General features: G+C 34.8%; 1 protein-coding gene across 9 annotated transcripts in view; it reads right to left on the reverse strand.

The window, feature by feature from the left end:
• The window catches only part of NBEAL1 (neurobeachin like 1), a 223,551-nt gene that overhangs the window by 73,165 nt on the left and 139,152 nt on the right, over positions 1-11,234 (reverse strand). For all 9 annotated transcript variants that reach the window (XM_012802289.2, XM_023510403.1, XM_023510402.1 and 6 more), the window contains 3 exons: positions 9,772-9,929; positions 6,651-6,775; positions 1,012-1,138 (listed from right to left, as the gene is read on the reverse strand). In XM_012802289.2, coding sequence (XP_012657743.2) covers positions 1,012-1,138; positions 6,651-6,775; positions 9,772-9,929 — 410 coding nt within the window. The remainder of the gene's footprint in view (positions 1-1,011; positions 1,139-6,650; positions 6,776-9,771; positions 9,930-11,234) is intronic.

The following is an 11,234-nucleotide window of genomic DNA, read 5'->3' on the forward strand; positions in this document are numbered from 1 at the left end:
AAAAAAAAAAAAAAGAAAAGCAGTGGCTTAGGGAAAATTTTTAAACCATAAGTACAAATTTAAAAAATGTATCTAAGGCTATTCAGGTTATCTATTTCTTCTTGGTAATTTGTGTCTTTCCAGGAATTTATTTCATTTAAGATGTCAACTTTATTGGCATGAAGTTGTCATTAGCATTCCTTTCTAATCATTTTAATATCTATAGCAATATCTCCTCTTTCATTCTTGATAAGGCAATTTATGTTGGCTCTCTTTCATTCCTAATCAGTCTGGCTAGAAGCTTATGATTTTTGCTATTTGTTTGCTTTTCAATAACCTTTTTTCTGAGGCAGGTCTTCCTCTGTCACCATGGCTAGAGTGCAGTGGCATCATCATAACTCACTGCAACCTCCAGCTCCTGGACTCAAGTGATCTTTCTGTCTCAGCCTCCCAGTAGCTGTGGCTATAGGCATGTACCACCAAGTCTGGCTAATTTTTTCTATTTTTTAGGAGTTATTGGATCTTGTTCTTGCTCAGGTTGGTTTGGGAACTCCTGACTTTAGTCTCCCAGAGTGTTAGGATTATAGGTGTGAGCCATTGTGCCCTGTCCCATCTTCTGCTGGAGTTTTTTTTTTTTTTTTTTTTTAAATCCTTCTGGGTTTTGGTTTTCTCTTTCATGAACTTCTGAGTTTATCTTTATAATTTTCTTTCCTCTGCTTAAAAGTTTATATTTCATGCCATACATTTTCATCTAAACATAGCTTTAGCTAAAATTCACAAATTTAATACATTGTTTTCATTATCACTCAGTTAAAAATATTTTCTAAATTTTAATGTCCAACTCCAAGTCGTCTCAGTTCTAAGAAGCCTTCCTTAATAATTTCAGTTAATGCTGATAATGTTCTTAATTAGCTGATATAGCATTAACTATTGGATCTTAGAAATACATAGTGTCAGAATCAAAGCACGTTTCTTTCACCATTTTTTAATCCCCTTTCTCAGAAGAAAATTCTTTCAAACACTTATACATACATATTTACTCTGGCTGTTATGTCCTCTTCAGGAAGGTCTAATGTATCCTCCTCCATATCATTAAGTTTTACTTGTTTCACTACTTCCAAAAGCAATGAATCACTGGAAGGCTGTGAATGTTGAATACCTGTTAAAAAACAAAATATCTATTAAACATGAAGTAAACAACAATATTATAGCCCTTCTATAATTTCTAACTGTTAATTATGTAACAATATGTTCATTACAAGCAAAGAGGGTACTAAAGTTTAGAGTAACCTATGATGTTTGATGGTGATTTTTAACATTACTATATAAATAGTATATAAATAAAAGGAATAAATGTTTTAGAAGTATGGTATCTATTTTTAAAGATGTTATTATTTTAGAAATAGGCCAAATACTTTCTATAATCATATTTATTTCTAAAGGATGTCAATAAGTCAAAGGAAGAATTACTCTCTTTATATTAACATACTAGAACCATTTTAACTGTGCATTTGTACAAGAATGATACTAAGAAAGAACACGTGATAAATTTCATTTATTTATTCATTCATTCATTCACTCTGTCACCTCAGGGTAGAGTGTAGTGGCATCATCCTAGCTGATTAACACCTCAAACTCCTGGGTTGAAGCAATTCTGCTGTCTCAGCTTCCCAAGTAGTTGGGACTATAGGCCTGTTCCACCACGCCCGGTAATTTTTTTCTTTTTTTGGTAGAGACAGAGCCTCACTCTTGCTCATGCTGGTCTTGAACTCTTGACCTCAAGAGATCCTCCCACCATGCCCTCCCAGATTCCCAGAATTATAGGTGTGAGCCACTGTGCCTGGCCACAAATTGTCTTTAATTGGAAGATAATACATAGACTGAGAGATGAAGTGTTACTTTCTGGAGCAAATGGAATTTAATATGTATTTCTGGTACACGCATATGCAATAAATGTAACATATTTTATAAACTAACATTTTGTGAGAAGGCAAAGCTGGTGTTCCAGAAAGAACACAGGCTCTGAAATTGTAAACTTAGATTCAAATTTTGTTCTGCCATTTATTAAGCCATATAGCCACTTTGAATCTACGCTTAGGTTTTCTTAACTATGAAATGGAGAATCCATCACAGGGTCATTATATATATACAAAAGGTAATAATATGTGAAATACCTAACACATATTAAATACAAAATAAGGGGTAGGTACTATAATTATGCATTCAGTTCCTAACTATCTGACTGGTGTAACAAACAGAGTAATACAAATATATACATAATTTATAGGTAGGACCAAAAACATTTTTTATATATTTTAAACTATTAATAAGACATTTAACTTATGGAAAATAAAAATGATTCATACTAAGTAACACAATACCACAAATAACTATAAATAACAGTATAAATAACAAAATACTATAAAAATAGCAAATCTTCCCTTAACTTGTCAAATGAGGTCACTGCTCAGACATAAAATGAATTAACCTAATGTACAAGTACATTTTTCTGAGTAAATATACTTTGATCATACCTTCTCCTACATTGAGAAGTATCAGCTCACATTATTCCTAGAACAGTTTGTAAAGTATTTCTACTAAATCTATTTTTCCCAAGGTCTGATATAGGGACCAATTTCAAAGCATATGAAAATACAATAAAAACTAAAAAAAAAAAAAGTCTAGATAATCTGATACAAACAGAAAACTGACTTTATACAGATGTGTGACTATGACACTATTCCACTGAGAGTATAAACTGAAAATCTGATGGAAGACTGAGGGAGGATGGAGGATCGGAGAGACTGCAGCAAGGAGGCCAGTTGGTAAACTATTTCAAGTTTGGGGAAAGACAGCATCAAGCTAAGCCCTGGCAATAGGAAAGGAAATGAAAATAAAATTCAAAGGATATGTAAGAGAGAGAATCAAAAGGACACTGTATCTAAATAGCTATTATGTGTAGGGGATTAAGAGATGAGGATAAACTCATGGATAACATACCAATACTACATATATGGAGACACTGATAACTACAACACAAGATACAAAAGAAGCATAATTCAGGGCGAGGAGAGGACAAACGATAAAAGATAATAAATTCAGTTTCAGAAATGTCATATGGAGGCTGTTTGCAGCTGCAAACACTGGTCTAGAGTTCAAAAGGAAGGTTAGAACTAGAAAGAGATGGGAATGCATCATTACACAAATGATGGGGAAGCCTTGAGATCACCCAGGAAGAACATACACAAGTAAAGGGCCAGATGGCTAGGTGTGATCTTAGAATACCATCACCAAAAAGTTGAATAGAAAAAGGTTTTAGAAAAAAAGACTAAAAACTGGTATGAAAAATAGGAGGTTAAACAACAGAGCTTAGAAATGTACTTACAGAGGCAGGTAACTACTAAATGCTTCAAAAACAAAGGAAGCAATGTGAAGACGAAAAATAATTTGTTGAATTTGGCAATCAGAAAAGAGAATGTCTAATAAAGATGTATGGATAAAAAATTTTTGTGTACATAACTTAATAATGAAAAATATTTATTTATTTATTTTTTTTTTTTGGAGACAGTCTCAAGCTGTCGCCCTGGGTAAAGAGCTGTGGTGTCACAGCTCATAGCAACCTTAAACTCTTGGGCTTAAGCAAGTCTCTTGCCTCAGCCTCCCAAGTAGCTGCGACTACAGGTGCCTGCCCCAATGCCTGCCTATTTTTATTGTTGTTGCATTTGTCATTGTTGTTTTAGCTGGCCTGGCCTGTGTTTGAACCCACCAGCCTCGGTGTATATGGCTGGTGCCCTGCCCACTGAGCTATGGGTGCCGCCCCAGTCCCCTGCAAATATTTGTTCTTTTTTTTTGAGACAGAGCCTCAAGCTATCCCCCTGGGTAGAGTCCCCTGGCATCTCAACTCACAGCAACCTCCAATGCCTGGGCTCAAGCGAGTCTACTGCCTCAGCCTCCCAAGTAGCTGGTACCACAGGCACCCGCCACAACGCCCGGCTATTTTTTGGTTGCAGCCATCATTGTTGTTTGGCAGGCCCGGGCTGGATTCGAACCCACCACCTTAGGTGTATGTAGCTGGCGCCTTAGCTGCTTGAGCCACAGGTGCCGAGCCCGAATATTTGTTCTTAAACTAAATATTTAGGCTGGGCACAGTGGCTCATGCCTGTAATCCTACCACTCTGGGAGGCTGAGGTGGGTGAACTGCTTGAACTCGGGAGTTTGAGACTAGCAAGAGTAAGATCCATCTCTACTAAAAATAGAAAAACTAGCCAGGTGTTGTGGCAGGCTCCTATAGCCCTCGCTACCTGGGAAGCTGGAACATGAGGATTGCTTGAGTACAAGAGTTTGAGGTTGTTGTGAGCTACGATGACAGCATGGCACTCAATCCCAGGGCAACAAGAGTTAAACTCTGTCTCAAAAACAAAACAAAACAATATAAATGTTTATAATGACACATTTGACAATATACTTTCTTTCTGACTATTCAAATTCCCTAATTTACAAGTGGGTATGTTCCAAGATACTTCATAAATTAGGTGTTTGGAATTCATAATGGACTTCTATCAAAAATAATATTATACATAATGTGTAGCTTTGAAGGTTAACCTATAATGTGAATACTTATAATGGACTGCTTACAAAGAAGGACTGGAGTAAGTAAAATAAAACAAAATAAGAAAAAAAAATTTTAAAAAGAACACCATGAATTCTGGCAGCTGATAAAAATACTTTACACAGACAAAAATAAGAAGTAGAAGTTCTTAATTCATTGCAGTTAATTCTGAAGTGTACTTCTGGGAAGGAACTTTAAAGACTGATGCCACTTTTTTTTTTTTTTTACTATTTCCAATTTTACTTTGAGATGTACAGTTTTTTTATTCTATGCAATTTTATTGTCACCATTATACTCAAAGTAAATTTTTAAAAAATAATGAGGAAAATTTAGGACCAAAAAAAGAGAAAGAACATGGTTTTTCTTATGCTTAAGATAATTGAGAACAAGAAGGGACATAAATCATATCTGTGTGCATGTGTAGAGATGTGAGAAGGAAAGAATGAAGAGGAAATTTGCTGGGGTGGGATTTCTTGCCAAAAGTCAGGAAAATGATAAAGAACACTACCAGATTGAAATTATTTAGCAAAAGATGTTTGCTGGGTGATAAGGAAAGTTAAATTTCAAGGGGTAGAAAACATGTTATAGTCTCAGGATACTTGGAGAGTAGAAGCTAAACACAATTGGCTGTTGCTATACAAGATATACTAAAAGTTAGCGGTTATATCCTGAACAGGGTCATTATTTGTCTAATTTATTTTAGAAAGTAAGACTCTAAATGGCAGGCATCATGCCTGTCTTAATTTTATAGCATCAACTGTATTTGTCATGTTAAGGCAATTTAAAAAACAAGATCTGAAAGCTGGTATTTATTTCACCTGTAACTACAATTTGGTATACATATAACTGCCGAAGACTTTAACAGGATTTGACTTGGTAGTAGTTCACAGACTATCTCCAAAAAGAGAAAGAAGACAAGTGAAATGGTTAGAAAAAAAGAGTTTCCTAAAGAATTATGAAGTGCTAAAAAATAAATAAATAAAAATAAAAAAGAATTATGAAGTTCTTTCTGCATAAGAATGGGCTTTACAAAAAAGTTACAGAAGGGTGGTGGCTGTGGCTCAGTGAGTAGGGAGTGGGCCCCATATATGGAGGGTGGTTGGTTCAAAACTAGCCCTGGCCAAACTGCAACAAAAAATAGCCAGGCATTGTGGTGAGCACCTGTGATCCTAGTTACTTGGGAGGCTGAGGCAAGAGAATCACCTAAGCTCAGGAGTTAGAGGTTGCTGTGAGCTGTGACACCACTGTACTCTACCAAGGGTGACAAAATGAGACTCTGTTTCTAAAAAAAAGTTACAGAAGTCTTTTAAAATATGTTAAGTACTTTTTTCTAGGAAAAAAACATCTAACTCTAGATACTAAGGGTCTAGAGTTCTATAAAAACAGGTTATAAAAGAAAAGTCTACCAAGAATTGCCAAGAATTCTAATTATATGTAACATTAACACGAGCCTCAGTCTTTTTTTTTTTGAGACAGAGTCTCATTATGTCACCCTTGGTAGAGTGCTGTGGTATCACAACTCACAGCAACCTCAATCTCTTTTTGGGCTTAAGCAATTCTCCTGCCTCAGCCTCTCAAGCAGCTGGGACCATAGGCACTCGCCACAAAGCCAAGCTATTTTCTTGTTGCAGTTGTCATTGATGTTTAGCTGGCTTGGGCCAGGTTCGAACTCATCACCCTAGGTGCATGTGGTTGGCGCCATAACCACTGTGCTATGGGCGCCGCCCCATGAGCCTCAGTCTTGATGAGAAAAAAAACTAAGGGAAAAAGACATTGTTGCATTATAAGAGACATAGAAGTTCAAATGAAATACAGTACATGTATAATTTTATAATTAAAATTTGTTTTTTCTTTGAGAATTGACCATCAATGGAAACATGAGGTTATCTTGGATACAGGCCAAATGTAATAGCAGGAACATATATAATTATTCAAATATCAATAATAAAAAATGCTACCTTTCCTTTATAAGTATGTAATTTTAAAACAATTAATAATATAGTAATAGCCAACCCCACCAACACAATCTTCAACAAATAATTAAACAGTCACTGGAACTCACCTAGATTATCTCTCAAGGCACTAGCTTCCTCATGAGTTTTGAAATTATAATTTGGCACCAGTTTAAGTCTCATGCGGGAATAATTTTCTACATTAGCTAGTTTCCAATGCATTGGATTCTGTTTCCTAAGAATATTCATAAGCAAACAAGTAAGATCATTTAGCTTAAAGTTACTTGAAAGTCAAAATACTTTACCTTTGTTTAACACCATTTTACTAAAATGTTAATACTATCTCATATGATTAAAATAACCTTCAACATTGAGAGAACCAAAGTGAACCAAAAAGATGCAGTTCATTAAAAAAATAAAAGTATTTTAGAGATGAGGTTTTGCTCTGTTGCCCAGGTTGGAGTGCAGTGGTACAATCACAGATCATAGAAGCCTTAAACTCCTGGGCTCAAGCGACCCTCCTGTTTCAGCTTCCCAAGGAGTAGGGACCATAGGCAGGTGCTGCCATACCTGGATAATTTTCCTTTTGTTTTCCCTTGCCTCAGCCTCAATCCTAAGTAGCTAAGAGGTATGAACCACTGCACCTGGCCATAGCTGCAGTTTATTCATGAGAAATTTAAGACAGAATATTTGCTCAAGATGTCATTGGTTTACAGGTAGCAGAAATAAGATTTGGGTATAGATTACTTTCAGACTTACAGCTTGAAATCTTTATTCACTGTTAAATCGAAGTGCTTAACTATAAAGTTAGTTTATATTTCTAATATAGTTTTCAAAATAGAAAATAATTTTAACACAAATAAACATAATAAAATAGCAAATGGATCAAAGATATAAATAAATAGGCCAGTATAAGAAAGTGAAAAGGGGCTTGGCGCCTATAGCTCAGCAGCTAGGGTGCCGGCCACATACACCAGGGGTGGTGGGTTTGAACCTGGCTCAGGCCGGCCACATACACCAGGGGTGGTGGGTTTAACCTGGCTCAGGCCTGCTAAACAACAGTAACAACCACAACAAAAAATACCCAGGCATTGTGGTAGGTGCCTGTAGTCCCAGCTACTTGGGAGGCTGAGGCAAGAAACGCTTAATCCCAAGAGTTTGAGGTTGCTATGAGCTGTGATGCCACAGTACTCTATCGAGGATGACATAATGAGACTCTGTCTAAAAAGAAAAGAAAGTGAAAAGGCAACCCACATATGTGCAAATCATTCACCTGATCATCATGGTAAGGTCTATTACTCAGAACACATATATATTAAAAAAACTTCTTTAAACTCAACAAGAAGTCAAACAACCAATTTAACAAAATAATTTGTACAAATAGTGATTCTTGTGGGAGTATATATAAATATGAATATGATAAATTCAAAGAGTCATCAAGTTCAGATGACTAATCATTGTTGGAAAATGTGGATATAGAGGCAGCTTTAAAAATACTTCTCACAAAAAATGTAAATTATCAAGTACTCAGAATCTGATTTGGAAAATGAAAGTGTAGAACCTATTTCAAATTTACATTTTTATCGATATGCAAAGCTTTAACATTTCATATTAAATTTTTTGTTTGTATATTATTTATCTGTAAATATAAATATAAAATACTGAAACTGAAACCAACTTGGGTGAATTATTTTGATTAGTAAGAAATCAAAGAACATCCAGTAGTGTACCATGTATCCTAATAGTTGTCATCACATGCCTTCATTGGCACATTTCATTTCTAGTGCTCCGGAAAATGTTAAAAATGGGCAAAGTACTAGAATTTGAGTAGACTTTTCTCCCAAGAAGATACAGAAATGGCCAACAAGCACATTGAAAAATACTTGACATCATTAGTCATTGGGAAATAGAAAAAAATCTTTAGATACCATTTTATACCCATTAGGAAGGCCATAATAAAAAATCAAGAAATGACAAGTACTAATAAGGATATGGAGAAATAGGAACCCTCATGTGGGACACTGCTGCTGAGAATGTAAAATGATGCAGCAGCGGTAGAAAACAGTTTGTCAATTCCTCAGTAAGTTACACATAGAATTATCATATGACCCAGCAATTACACTCATACTATATACCCAAGAGAATTAAAAGCTAATACCCAAACAAACACTAGTACACAAATGTTCACAGCAACACTATCACAAGAGCCAAAAAGTGGAAAACAGCCTAGTGTCCATCAACTCAAGAATGGATGAACAAAAGGTGATATGTTCATACAACAGCATATAATTTAGCAATAAAAATAATGACACATGCTACAACATAATAAAAACATTAGGCTAAGTGAAAGAAGACAGTCACAGAAGATCACATACAGTAGAATTTCATTTATAGGAAACAGAATAGATAAATCAGAAACAGAAAGCAGATTGGTACCTGTGAAAGACTGGGAAAGGCAATAATGAGGAGTAACTGTTTTGACCAGGGGTCCTCAAACTTTTTAAACAGGGGGCCAGGTCACTGTCCCTCAGACCGCTGGAGGGCTGAACTGTGGCCCTGGACGAGTTGGCTGCTAAGCAGGACAGGCAGCAGTGGCAAAAACACCCAGCAGGCCAGATAAATGTCCTTGGCAGGACGCATGTGGCCTGCGGGCTGTAGTTTGAGGACGCCTGGTTTTGACTGTACCATGGGTATAAGGGTGATAAAAATGCCATGAAGCCAGACAGTGGGTATGATTGTACAACATTAGGAATATATTTAATACCACTGAATTGTGCATTTTAAAGTAGTTAAAATGGAAAATTTCATGTTAATGTATATTTTATCACATTATCAAAAAGGCTCTTAAAAAGATAATATAATTTAACAAAAGAAAAGTGACTTAGGATCAATTAAATAAACTGTAAAGTCAACACATAGCATCAATAATCCTAGCTCAAAGAGGTGTTATCAGAAAGACTAAAAGTAAACTGGTTTAACATTAACTAAGAGTCTAAATCCAATCAAATTTATATCACAGAATAAAAGGAAGAGAAATAACTGCCTGATGAAAAACATATACACAAACCTTTAATCATCCCAGACCTATAATTCACAAAAAGACAATAAAATTAATTAAAGCCATTCTTTCATAAACTGAACATTAAAAAAAAAAGAGCTAAGGGAATTAGCTCAAAAAGTTATAGACTAGAATTCCAAAAAAAGAGTAATTCATATATGACATACTCCTACCTTTCAGCCCAAGGTCCCCTTTCACATTTAAGATACAGCTGTATTGCCTTCCAGTGTCTAAGCGTGGCTAACTGTTGACTGCTAAGTTGTTTAAGCATGTTATTGTATCTTAGGTTCTCTTGGCGTGCTTTTCGATTAAATGGCTCCACAAAATTCTCCTAAAAGAAACAGTAATAAACAAGAGCCTTGAATTATATATTTATAGGAATATTTGCATTTTAATGTCATCATGCAAAACATTTGCCCAATAAAATCATACACTATGAGAAAGAAGTTGGTAAGCAACAAGGTTTTCTTATTTCATTTGAATCATTTTCTTTGATAAAGCATGATATAATTCTAGCCATAATTAGCTAAAATTTTTTAAAACTTAAAAAAATAACTAACCAACAAAAACATATGAAGAACTTTAAAAATGGAAACAATATAGCATTTTTAAACTAAAAATTAACTTCCTACTTACAGTCAAGTAAAAATTTTATTCTGGAATCTTTTGATTTCTAAGGGATCTGGAATTAGACTCAAGTAGTAGTATGAAATTTGATTATTCTTTCTACTTTCTTTAAACCTCAGTCTTATTCCAGATACTGTGCTTGCTTAAAAGACAATGCCAAAGACAAAAGAAATCTCCATGAGCAAATTTTCCACAATGAATAATTTCATCACTTAAGACTGCAGCTCTCTGAGCAGCATTCTAGCTAGTGAATGAATTCATATACTTACTCCAATTTTCAGAATAAAATAGTTTCTACCAAGACATAACTTTAAGCCCTGAAATTAAATTTTTTAAAGTTTCAAGTAGTCAAATGGAAGGCTGGCTTATCTAGCTGGTTTATCTAACACATCAATAGCCACCCATTAGGAACTAAAAGGACAGTACAAATTAATTTGTTTCAAATAAATCAACACTGATTGCATTAAAAACAGTTAAGTTTCTACAGGAACAATTTTAGGGGGGCAATACAGCAGTGAGAGGTTCAAAGTCATAGAGTTAGACCTGGATACTGAAGTAATTCTCTTATCTAATCTTATTCTTATCTTTATCTTAACTAATTCACTTAGCTAATTCTCCTAGGCTGTTTCCTCTCATGTGTAAAACGAGGTTGACAATAATTATCATCATCAAGATTGACTTAAAGTGCTTAACACATGTCAGAAAAAATAACAAGCTCTCAAGAAACTATAGTTCTCATTATTATAATTACTTTTGTAACTATTATTAGATTTGTAGAAAATCAATGATTTAGGTATAACGTTATCAAATATTTAAAACAGATCATTGCAGAGAAAACTGAGAAAGTCAAGACAGTTTCATGGTAATTAAACATAAATTTCAGTTCTGAAATTCATCTGGATGTAAGGATATTCTTTAATTAGGTATTTCTAGAAAACCTAAAGGTGAAGTTATAGGGGAACTGTTGGTGAGACAACAAAATAATAAAAGCCTCTCTCAGGGCAGCAGT

Source organism: Otolemur garnettii, unplaced genomic scaffold, assembly GCF_000181295.1.
Source record: "Otolemur garnettii isolate 467f Iridium unplaced genomic scaffold, OtoGar3 scaffold00013, whole genome shotgun sequence".
NCBI lineage: Eukaryota > Metazoa > Chordata > Mammalia > Primates > Galagidae > Otolemur > Otolemur garnettii.